The sequence below is a fragment of the Aphelocoma coerulescens genome, chromosome 1A (assembly GCF_041296385.1).
Source record: "Aphelocoma coerulescens isolate FSJ_1873_10779 chromosome 1A, UR_Acoe_1.0, whole genome shotgun sequence".
Classification (NCBI taxonomy): Eukaryota; Metazoa; Chordata; class Aves; order Passeriformes; family Corvidae; genus Aphelocoma; species Aphelocoma coerulescens.
Window position 1 is genome coordinate 30,330,371 of NC_091014.1, and position 12,926 is coordinate 30,343,296.

Genomic DNA, 12,926 nt, shown 5'->3' on the forward strand with positions numbered 1-12,926 from the left:
AGGTCCAAAAGCATCTGCAGTGTCACTGGCAAAGGGTATTAGGGTAGTCCCTACCCCTGAATTTGGTTTACCTCTTTTCCAAAGGTGTGAGAATAGTAGCTCCTTTGCTATCAGTCACAAGCAAAGTCATACACTCTCAGGCCCACTGTGTAAAGACTCAGCTACACTAAATCCTTTTCCAAGTTTTGCTTTGATGTCTGCAATTTTTTTCTTATTAACCAATTCTCTTTATAATAAGACATTCAAGGAACCTGAAGATGAGAACAAAGTCTCTGCAAGTTTCCATGAACAGTTTTTGTAATAAAGCTTGTACATCTGAGGGCACTGGGATGCTCTCCAAGCTTGTTGGGACCACACTCTAGGTACTAAGGAGAATAAACTAAATGGCTCCCCCACTCAGTGCTGTCTTAGCCCAGATCTCACAGAATCACAGAAAAAAATATCATAGCCCTCTAGAACCAAGGGAAAGTGCAGTGTTTCATTTTGAATTTCAACATAATAATGAATTATTTCACCTAATTAAATCTTCTATTTTAAGTATATATATATATATATACACTTAAATTTAAAGAAAACACCAGTTTTAGATGTTAAGGAGAAAGGACTTCATGTTGTCCTCTAGAAAACTACAGTTCATTTTATTGACAATTTTAGTATCCTGCATAATCTGTATACTTTTGAAAATTTTAACTCCAATTTTACCAAAAATGCATAAAGTTTCCAATGAATTTATAACCTAAGTTGTACTGAGAAGTCAAACCAGAATTCTGGCATAGTATGAATGAAAGACCAACTTTACCTTAGTGTTTACCACACTCAAATCACTATACAGAAATGCACTGTCAGAGGATAAGATATATGTGTGTTCAATCCCATGTTTTTCTCATTATACTTTTCAGTATTTTCATTTCTCCATATGCTATAATCAGTAAAACAAACAATTTAAGTAGACAAAGCAAGATTTCATTGATGATATATATAACAATGATAGAGACGTTTTCTTGGAGAAACTACAGCCATATACTACAGCTACTATAACTTTCTACTTTACAGCTGAGACAATCCATTCTCCAGTTCTCTTAAATTCTCTGAATTTCCTTAAAGAAAAATACAGAGCAAGAATGCTAGGATGAAGGCTGTTTATTAAACTGGAAAGGGGGGAGAATTAATATCTATTGCAAGTATTGCTCCTCTCATGGATGCATCTTCCAAAAGTTTTTGGCTGCATGATTATTTTTCCCTAATCAAACTTCTCTTAAACAGAGATGTACTTTTCCCCCAAGCATAATCACATAGCACTGCTATTGTACTTGTGTTTCAAGTACATTAAAAAAACTTCAAGTCTCAGAAGCAATGACCATTTCTACTGCTGTGTGCATTGCTTCCATGCACAAAGGAAAAAACTAGGACTTCAAAGCAAATAAAAAGATACTTAGGGTGATAATCACCTGGCTACAATGTAAAAGAGCAAAATTTGGAAACCTTCGTTTTCAAGAACTTACTAAATGTTTTAGCACCACCTCCTGGTCATACAACTACACACATTTTACAAGTTTACAATAATAGGTTTCTGGGATGCCTGTAGTGAAGAAATAATGTAGGCATACCTGTTAGCAAATGTAATTTACAGCAAATTGTATCAAGTCACAGGATCTCTCAGAACTAAGAAAAATTAAAACAAGCACACTTGAAATTCAAGAATTCCAACTCTTACAGTGAATGTCATTTTAAAAATAGGTACTATTTTAAACACAGTATACTTTGAGAGCATTATTACAATTACAGAAAAAACATTTTGAAAAATACACATGAATATGAAACAGGAATAGAATCAAAAGATGGAAATGCACAGAAAATGCAATAGAGGCAATACACATACCTTGAAATATTTTCTTCTGATACGTGTCATATTCATTAGCATGACTCCAGAATTAACTCCAGTTACTCCATAATAGGGATGTCTAGCAAAACGATTATACCACCCAATACGAGGTTCTTCATGTTCCGGTGCCATTGCAGCAATTTGTGTGGAGTTGAACTTTCCCAGAAAAGACCAAATATCATCAACAGGCCTCAAAAACAGGATGTCAGTATCAACATACAGTAGTGAATCCACATTTTTGAGGATTAACTGTGAGGGAAAGAAATTTAAAACAAAAATTTTAAGTTTTATTGAACTTCTCTTCATAAAATACAATAAAGTTTAACAAATTTTTGTCATATGCAAATAAATTCACTTCAGGCTGACAGTTTGCAGCCAATAAATTTGTCATCATTCCTTTTTCTCTCATTTTAAAGAATTTTTGTAGAGGGAACTAAATTTTATATAGAACAGCAATGCAAAGGCACTCATTCTACATTTTATATATCAGGGTTCCTTAGGAGTAAGTGGAGACCAGGTGTAATGTTACTCCAACAGGAGCTCCTGTCTTGCTCTTGTTCCCTTGCTTCCCCATGCAGCTAATCAAACAAGTGTTAAGAGCCCCAAAAGAGACAGTATTTGGGACACAGCTGCCACTGCTCTAATTCACCAAGCCTGAAGTATGTTTTCTGAAGTGTCTTAGATGAGCATTGCACAAAACACTGGCAACAATATCCCATTTCTTGTTTCCTTTTCTCTAACACTTCTCAGACCCACGCATGCAGGCTTTCAAACTGAATGAGGAGATGAGGTATGATAAATCCATCTTATCTCTGAGAAGATGACATGACCTATTACCTCTTTCTGAGGATATTGTGCCATAATGCATCAAGTGAGAAAAGAACTTCTATACCATAGGGTACTGGTGCCACAGCAGAATGTTAAACTCAGAGAGCTTTTTAGGATGTCATAAAAGTAACTTTCAGGAGTAGTAGTAGCACTTCATTTAAAATCAAACAGAAATCAGAGTAACAAGGACAGTTTGATGCTTCATAAACAGACTTCTAGATTGTCTTATTACAAAGTAACTTACTGGCAAAAATAGCCTTTGTGAAGCACATGGTTTAAACAATTTCTTCCATTCTGCTGCACTCTCAGATGGAAATGTTATTGGATATAACGTGTAATTAACTTTTCCTTCATATGGGAATCCATCAAGCTATGTGAAAATAAGAAATCATAAAAATTACTTCAATTCAATTCTATTACAAAAAATAAATCAATTTCACCATTCAAACTGATACTTGCACACAAGTGCAATGCCTCTTTGCCATAACAGAAATACAAGAATTTGTCAACTAATCAAAAGACTTGAACAAAAAGTGGCACCTGCAGGCCACTATGAAGAAAACACATCATGTCAGATCACATGCAAAAGGAAGAGGAAGTAAAATAAATTAGTATTTACAAAAAGTAAGTACATGAATCAAAACTCTTCCTCTCTTAACTAGTTACCACATAACAAATACCACTGAAATCTTCCCAAATTTAAAGTAATCTTACTCCATTTTTGCCACAGATTCTGTTTGCATAAGTGTATATAAATTAGCATGTGTAACATACTAATGTCACAGTTAATATGACATTTTAAGCAGAAAAATAGTAAAACCCTCCATAGTGATAGCCTAGTCAGCTTCTAAAACTGCTACTCCAGTCATAATGTAATTTTCATTAACTGAAATTTACTAAAATTAGACATTACCATATCTACCATATTCAAAAATTGGTGTTTCACTTTCTGAACAATGTAAGACTGACTCATGCTGTAAGCACAGGGACAAAAAAAGGACAGATCTCTAATTTTTTCTTCTAAACCCCACTCTAAAAAAGCTCACACAAGGTAACTTGGTTTGCATTCAGAACATCAGGCTTGTATTTCACAGATTCAAGATGACAAAACAGGAAGTTTTGTTCTGACTCTAGAAGAAACTCTGGTATCAGCAGCTGGCATTCTTCCACAGGAAAAAATTTCAAAGATCCTCATCCAATACTATGAATGCCTCATTACCTTATTTTTAGGCTCCTGCATTTCTGCCATTCTACCAAACAACTATCCAAGAATTAGAAGATTTGCTGTATATTACTCAAATTGTGCTACAAATTGAATACATTTTTTTTAATACTTACTATGTCTTTGAAACTCTCATGCAATTGGTCCTCAGCAAAAATATGAAAATGGAGAGGTTTGATGCTGAAAATAATGGCTGATCTCAACATAGTAACAGTCTCCTCCAGTCTTTCACCACAGGCCACCACTGCTAGATGCATTTTCTCAGAAGGATGTGTTTTCATATAATCATATCTGATACAAAAATATTTTTTCATTTGACATTATTTCTAGCACAGGCTTAAAAAAAAACTCTACTATTTACTGCAGCAAGTAACTTAACAAAATACCCTTTATCATACTTAAACCAGCAAAGTATAACTCAACAGAACATGCAAACTACAGCATTACACCTCGTATGTATGCTTTCATTTAACCTGAATCATTCTCATGATCACTCCCACCATCCCAGCCTACAGGGGAAAAAAAAGGTCTAGAAGTTCTACACACAAACATTTATTCTTTACAATCTTACTATTCATTACTAGCAAGGAAATTCATCAAAATAGCTATGCTAAAAGAAAAACTACTTTAAGTTACATCAAAATGTCATAGGCTGACAGCACATTACGTCTATACAGAAATTTTTTCCCCTCTCCCTGGACTAAATACAGACATAGGAAAAAATGACAAATGCAGCAGAGTTGAACTCAACAACAAAAGTGAGATAACTCCTACTTTCAAGAAGTTCTCTTAAGAACATTTTTGACTGATCTAGGTTTTGTCCATTTTCTGCTCCAATAAGTCCTTTTTGGTCAAGTACACGCTTCAGTGCTTCACCCAAGCACTCACAAAACACAGAAAGTTTTCTCCTATCCTTCCATCTTGCAGGAGTACAACCTGGGCTGGAAGAGGGGAGAAACTAATAGCTCAGATGGCCTTGTGGGATGCCCTGGTGCTCCCAGTGGTTCTGGGAAATCCCTCAGGCACACTGACCACACACACTGTTCATGTCCTTGAGGCTAAATCATTGCAAGTTGTGGGGACTGGGAAATCCTTTATTCCTGAAGACACCTGTGCAACAGTTATGCTGAGAAGTGCCTGGAATGTATCATACAGGGTACATTTAAAAGTTATTTCATTATTTTTATATAATAGACTAAAATTGTTGTCGGGTAATACCATTAGCTTGGTGGCAAACACAGTGGGTATACTAAAAATCTCCTGGATTTCATATATTTAGTCACAAAAGCTTTCAAAGCTTTTAAACACACATCAACTCAGAGCCCATCTACAAAACAATATTATGCACTTGAGCTCTTTGGACAGACTATGGGAGGAAAGGGGCTAATAGAACCAAAGGTATCTGAAGGTTTAAATTACCAGTTTAATGCCAAATTATGCAGACAAAACCAATTCTGAAGTTAGAAAAGACTTTACCAAACTAGTAACAGTAGAGAAGTGCTTGACAAATCACCCATTCTTAGAAACTTGTCGAAGAGAGACACTTCAAAATGGGAATTACCAGATGTGATTCTTAGCACATAATGTCCACCCAATTTATGCAACTATGTAAACACATAAAAGTTTTCCTTTAAGTTGGCAATACATAATATGCAAATATGCCTCTTTTCTTTAAGGCACAGAAGAGCTACACACATTATTTTCAGTTCCACAAGGCAAAATATAAGCAAAGCTATCACTGTAAAACTGCTGAATTTTAATGCCATAAATAATTGCAGCATTTAAAAAACATTCTCAGTTTTGAAAGAATTTAATACCCTGGAACTGAAAAAGTCCTTTTTTTTTTTTAAATCTTAAATTCGGGGATTTAAGATTAATAAAATTTAGATTAGATTATGCAGCCAGTCTTAAGTCAAGGTTCAGGGCATTATTAAAAATCACATGGATGAAAGACCTCATAGGTCAGATTTAGATCCAAAATAGGGCACCTAAATGAAGATGCTAACCTACAAGATTGTGTCCAAAGTGTCATTAAAGCCAATAGAGATCTAGTGAACAGGCTTTGGAGTATCGAGAGCAATTAATCTTATTTCAAAGTAAACACCTAAGGCTTGAATCAATTTTTAACATAGGTATAAGTGCCATTTAATAAGTTCTAGAAGATCCCACCTGATCTCCAGATGCCAGTCCAAAAAGACTGGGTATTTCAAAGATCATTTTGTGTCTACTAGTCCTAAAAAGATGTCTAGGGTACCCAGGTGCTTCATGATTAACACCAACTATTGACTTCTCAGCAACTAAATGGCTGGTCCCCTGGATCATCCTCTATGCCCTTTCAATTTTAGTGACTGTTTAAGACCTACCTGGCATAGACACCAATATGCAGACATCTATATTCAAATGATTTAATCTGCAGACTGAAACCTTTTATAAATCTTGAAGCAAAATCTGAAACTTAGTTCAGGTTAACACACACACTCACAAAAACAAGAATCTTAAAATATAATCAAGAGATGCCCATTCAGACCTTTACACATAGAGCTAATTTAAACATTACACCCCTGTAGTAAGTAGTAATGTAAAAAACACAATGCAAGCTGAATATGATGAGGGTAGTTGAAACCCAGAAATAAGTACACTGCTACAGTGTGAACAAGCTGCAAGCAGCAGATTAGCCTCATCACTAATCCACTGAAAAGGGAATTACAATAATTAAGCCCTGAAGTCATGAGAGCCTACAGTGATATTACAAGGTCATGTGATAAATAAGGGCAAAACCTACACAAACTGCATAGCTGAAAGCCAACCTCCTGAGCCACATGTAACACACAGCTTTCCATGAATAAAGTATGACAAAAATTATGCCAAAGAAACTCTAAAATGCACTGAGATTCAAAGACTGTATTCTATTATTTCTACATCTAGTGACATCTGCAAATAAAAGAATATTTCAAGCCACACAACAAAAAACTGACTGATCATGTTACAATGCTTTTACAGTCACTTTGTTCACACAATCTCTGTTCTCTAAGTTTCAGACTTATTGAGTTCGATTTTTTAAATCTGTGCTTAAAAATTATTCCTTTAAAGGCAAAAAACCAAAAAAATTTAGAAAGAGCTAACAAAAACTGAATTTCAGATCATATCATATGGGAAACAGCTGGACTCAGATCCATAAATTCACAACATAAAGCTTTATCCCTGAAGCAGATAGAGCAAGAAGCTGTTGGAAAGAACAGGTCACCATTCCCTCTGTGGACTATCCACTACAAAGGGAATGAGACATATTAGATCTCAAAAATTTATTAAGGCAGAAGTTATGAGACTTTGGAATTGTGGTCCTTACTCCAGACTCCAGGAAAAGACATCCTTTAGTGATTATAAGCTGCATTTGACTTCCCTGCATACAGACCACTGAGAACCACAGCCCCCTTTTTAGCAACCGGGGCTCAGTGCTGCTCCTCTCCCTTTCATGTACACACCTCTCTCCACTGCCAGAGAGAAGTCCTATCCCCATCTTCATCCAGGAACATATTTACTGATAGCCCTCAGCTGCCAGCGTCTTTCATCGCTTTTTCCTCTTCCTGATGCGAGAGGCAGCATAAAGTGTAAATTGTTCAGCAGAGGTTATCAGCTTGAGCTCTGCAGTCTCATCTTCCATGTGAACACTTCTACCGACAGAGCCAATTATCTTTTTCACTACTTGTCTCATTCCCTTCTTCAATATTATGTCTACATGGCTTCAGTTTTCCCACTAATTTCTTCCCAAATTATCTGCCCTCAACTGCTCCCTTCTTTTCGCACCTCTGTAACCCTTCTCCCCATCTTCCTCCACTGAAGTTAGGCATGCAGCTACTTCACCAGAAGCCAGGGAAAGGAAAAGCATGTTCATCTAGATAACTGGTCTGGTACCTGTTATGACCAAGTGATATAAGATCTTTTGGCAATACATTTTTTTAGCAGTTCAGTTGATGAGTTGACAATGAGCAAAATAAAATTTATTCTACAAGAACAGTAACTTGTCTGAAGCTGAGCAGTTTTGGTATCAAGAGTACCACAGCTCTGGTATGAACCTTTATTGAAACTCAAATACAGGTTCTGAAAGGGTTAAGATGCTTTCAAAAGCAAGGAGATGCTTTCAAAAAAATTGTTGAGAGGCAACATGAAAACACAAAAGTAAAAATGTATATTTTTATATGCACATTTCTAATTACTAATAGCTTGATCTTTTGGTGTGGGAGAACCTAGTGGAAAAGCTGGGAAACAAGCAACAATAGAGTGAAATACAAACTGTATTTTAGTAAGGATTTTGGATAGAGTAACAAAGAAAACTTGACAGACCTAATTTCTAAAGAAAAAGAAAATAAATCTCCAGTAACGTGGGAGTCCTAGCTCCTGTAGGGAAAGAAAAACCTCTGGTAACTAAAATGGAAGAGAAAGGAGGCACCTGTAACCCAGTAGAAGATACTGAGCAGAATGCCATGACAGGATTTGAGTCTCTAGGGAGAAATAAGAGAACTTCATTTTTGTGAAGACACTAATTACACTTGAGGGGTAGGGACAGTAAGAATAAACAAAACACTTGAGACAGAGCTCCACACATACTCCCATGAGTCTAGGAAACACATTTAAAACAGTCCACTTTTGACAATGTGAGTAAAACACATATTTTAAAACATACTTCTCAGCAGCAGCATAAGGCCAGGTACAAGCCTTGCCCTGAAGTATTTCTGTGTCAAGTGTAGACCTTCATTCTGCACTGATTAATTCTGCTGTTAATAACCTCTGAGAGAGGAACATAGGTGGATATCCTCAGTGAATCTGCTACAACAAGGTTTTCCAGAGCCTGTCTGTCAAGACACTGCCTTATATTTAAACATGTTTACCATGATGCATTGTACATTAAATTAGCATTTCTAGGTCAATTACAATTATAAAGCTGTAATTCAGTAGTACACTACAGAGGTATGTTTTGACAGGTTTACTTTTCTAGAACCTTCATGGCATCCCAGACGCACTTCCTGGGAAAAAAAAAAGCAACAAATTTTATTGGCACTAAAACACCCACCAACTCCACAAAACACTTAGCTCTGTCCTTTAGACTTGACACAAGGAACTGCAATAGAGGTCACCTGTATTTGTTTAAGGTAGGGTTCTCCTCACATAATACATGGAGTGAGAGGGTACCAAAACCTCAGGAACATCCTGTATAGTGTTCCATCTAACTTGGTGTAATAGAAGTGGCTTTTACAATTAGCATGGAAAATGCTAATTATATTCATTAAACAATGTAGGGAAAGTATTTTCACATAATCAAACTGTATTATTTCAAATCTGGCACTACCAATGTACCTCAGAAAATCAAATTTTAGATATGTAAGTACAATACGGATGGCTTACTTATTGCATCCTTTTTTCCTTTAATGCCCTGTTTGATCTAATCAATCAACCACTAAGAAGCCCAACCCAGAAGCCTTTAGCCACCAGAAAAAATAAAGCAAATAGGCAGAGTAAGAAGGCAGCAAAGCTACACTGATTAAAATGCAGCTGTTGAATCACTTCTACACTTATTACAAGTAGGATCAAGGTAACTACAGACATTATCTGGATTTGAAAGTGATGAAAATTCTAATTTTTATTTAGCTTAACGTTCTACTACAGCACTGAATGAAAAACATGTTATAATCAGAGTTTATTTTGTAGAAGTATGCTAATGATATCACTGCATATGATGTCCAAATGTAATCTACTCAATGCCAACTCAATTAGTAGATCAGGTTTGAGTGTTACAATATATTAGTAATTTTAAATTGACTATAAAAATATGAAGTCCCATTCTCCAATGAGCCAGATAGTTTAGAGAAATTCCTTTTTTCAGGACTATCACAATTCATCTCAATATAACCATACCACATGAAGCTCAGTATACCCCAAAACTTAGTGAAACTTTCTACTTTAGCAAGCAACACAAGTTAAAACCCACTTAGTTGCAACATCCAACAACTGAAATCATCCTGGTCAGATAGCCATAATAAGGATCCCTAGGAATTTTTTCTTAGTCAGTCCCAGTAGGAAATAAGTAGTCATACCAGCTAGACAACACTGAGCACCTTGAAAGGTGTACTAGAAAAGAAAAGCATCATCTAGACCATACAAAACCTGAGCCTCATGTTATCTTCATCAGCATTTGTTAATTTTGATAAAATCTATACCACTGTATGTAAAAGCAATCTCATGCTTCCTCTGTCAATGTGAAAGCTAACAAATAGTCTGTGCCAGAAGCACAACACATGACATTCTCAATAAAGTTGATAATCAGAATAGTGGTGAAAAAATGTGGGTGCAGAATAGCTACAAAATCCTTCCCACACACAGCATAAGCAATTGATCTTACAGTGATTAACCTAAAGATCCTTATTATTCATTATTAGAATCAGCACCTGTTCAGAGCTCATCAATTTCAAATGATCTTCAACTATTGCATGACTCATACTGAAGTCTAGATACATACCTCTCTCCTAAAAACTTTCCAGATTCCTCTACACATCTCCAACACTTCTATCATACACACTTGAATATTAAAAATACATACAACATCGGTTTTCACTTTATACACTTAAGGCTACTTAAGAGGAAATACGTAGCAAGCTGCCTTTCTAAAATGTCTATGACAAGTTCTCTCATGGGTAAACAAATCCCTGTGGTTCTGATATCCAGGAGAGAAAAAAGGTAACTGAAATTTTAAGTTAGAAGCAGAGAGATAACAAGCACTTAGTTTTTTCAACAAAAACACTTAAAAATCCAAAAGCTCCCAATGTTTTAAAAACTTCGGTGGAAAATGGAAAGGAGACATTCTAACCCTGAGATAAATTTTAGGACTGTACTATGGGCAAAGATATCCCAGCTGTATGATCTGCTCTTGTAAACAAACTCATTTGGTTAGTTTATTGAAACAGCAAGAACAGAACATTAGACATTCCGTTCACAAGCTGATTTATGATCTGATTAAACAGTGCTGCTCTCACAGATTAAATCAAGCCAAATAGATTCAAGATTTGTATTAGTGCATTTCAATAACCAGACTCTGTCACCTCTATTAAAATTCATTGGGAATTCTATTATTTTGTTGACACCATTTAAGCACTGGAGTTAGCTGTCATCAGATTTCAATTAGATACGTAACTCTTACATTTTCCTTATATCCCTCTCCCTATCCTAGTTTCTGCATAGTCCAGCTTTATTCTGTACCTCACTACAACAATCACACCTATGATGAACACAAAGGTTTAGTCAATCCAGGATGAAATTACTTGGAATAAGACATTATTATGGTAGAACAATCATTCCTTCCCATTTCAGAAGATACCCAACTTAGAATCACAATGTTGCCTCTTTATGGAAAAAGTTTTCAAGAGACTATCTTCATGAAGAATCTTGAAATGGCCCTCTAGATACTATCTCAGAAAACAAGAATGATAGACTTCACTTGCAGTGGTTAATAACCTTGCATGCAATTAAATTCATTCCTCTTCCTCCAAAAATCCTACTGCAAGCCTGAGAACAACTAGTAAGTATAATATCTGAAGCAGTCTTCAGCTTCTCAGTGCACCTAGCACAATGCACACACTTTGTCTGAGAGTGAAACAAAATTATAACTCATATCCAAAGCTCAAACCAAACTGCAATTATCTTCTTTGTTATTCCAGCCCAAATGAGGCTTAGGGCCAGAGGCTCAGATGTTGGGCCACTGCAAGTGCTTGTACTATTCAAGGAGAGCACACTTTCTCCTTCTCCCTGCCATCTTCCCCTCCTCTTCTCTTACACAAACACACTGCACCTCTCCAACACAAACTAAACTGATTAAACAGAATAAGAGTAAGTAAAGTTTGGGAGAAGCCTAGTGGCCCACTAAGTTAGAGCATCTCACTGAGGAATTCAACAAGCACTGAAGTCAGCACAACATATGGGGATTAATTTAATAGTAATATATTGATAAAATAATCCAACTTAATTAATGTGAAATGCTTAATCTGAACACCACATGCCCTTTAGTCATTTAAGCAGCTCTTTTTCTTTCCATTTTAAAATGTATAAACATGAAATTCTGCAATCATTAGGGGTTCACCATGACTACTGTTTCATCATGGAAGTGGACACATCCAGTAAAGTCATAAACAATGCATACTTCAACAGAATTATCTTCACAGCCACATATGGCTTTCTTAATAGATTAATACAAGTTACAGCTTAAGGTGCATGCAAATAAACTGCATGGGATTTGTCCATTTCTGGTTTCAAGGTTCCTCTTGCCTCAAGCCTGACAGAATATCCAGAAAGGAAGTTTTCTGCTATTTTCATGCATTACTTTGTATTGTGATGGACTTCATCATGCTTACTGGGGTCAGAAAACAGCAAGACCCTCTCCTCTCTCAGCACTACAAGTGTTAGATTGGCCCAGATGTCCAAGGATTAAATGAAGCTTACAATCACATCCTGTCCCTCACTTAGCATAAGATAAGCCCCTATGCTCTCTTCACAAGAGCATTTGTGATTTACCCCACTGCGCTAAACTTCATAAAGTTAAACTCCCAAAAGTTAACCTATAAGGAAAAAAAAGTTATTTCTGTCCATTCAGATAGCTAAATCTGCCTAACAAAGTCAGGTGAATCCTTATGGATTGACACACTACGGATTGCTACCAATGGCAGTGAGAAAAACTCAGCAGCCCCAAATTGCAGCTGAAGTTCATTAACATAATAAAAGCCAATCTAAGCCACCTCTGTAAGAAAATTCTTGACAAGTGAAGAGCTTAAAAAACACTGACAACACACAAGCAGAGAGGAATAAGGGATCTAAAGCTTTTCCCACAACCATAATTTTCAAAAAAGCATTAAGACTTGTGAAGCTCAACTTCTTTTCCCCTTTGCTTTCCCAGAAATATTCAAGCTTCATACTAACAGGAAAAGATAACCATATCAAAGAATGATCAGCAAA

General features: G+C 36.1%; 1 protein-coding gene across 5 annotated transcripts in view; it reads right to left on the reverse strand.

Moving 5' to 3' along the window:
- The window catches only part of GXYLT1 (glucoside xylosyltransferase 1), a 46,897-nt gene that overhangs the window by 15,158 nt on the left and 18,813 nt on the right, over positions 1 to 12,926 (reverse strand). For all 5 annotated transcript variants that reach the window (XM_068997615.1, XM_068997606.1, XM_068997598.1 and 2 more), the window contains 3 exons: positions 4,049 to 4,223; positions 2,955 to 3,080; positions 1,880 to 2,131 (listed from right to left, as the gene is read on the reverse strand). In XM_068997615.1, the coding sequence (XP_068853716.1) occupies positions 1,880 to 2,131; positions 2,955 to 3,080; positions 4,049 to 4,223 (553 nt within the window). The remainder of the gene's footprint in view (positions 1 to 1,879; positions 2,132 to 2,954; positions 3,081 to 4,048; positions 4,224 to 12,926) is intronic.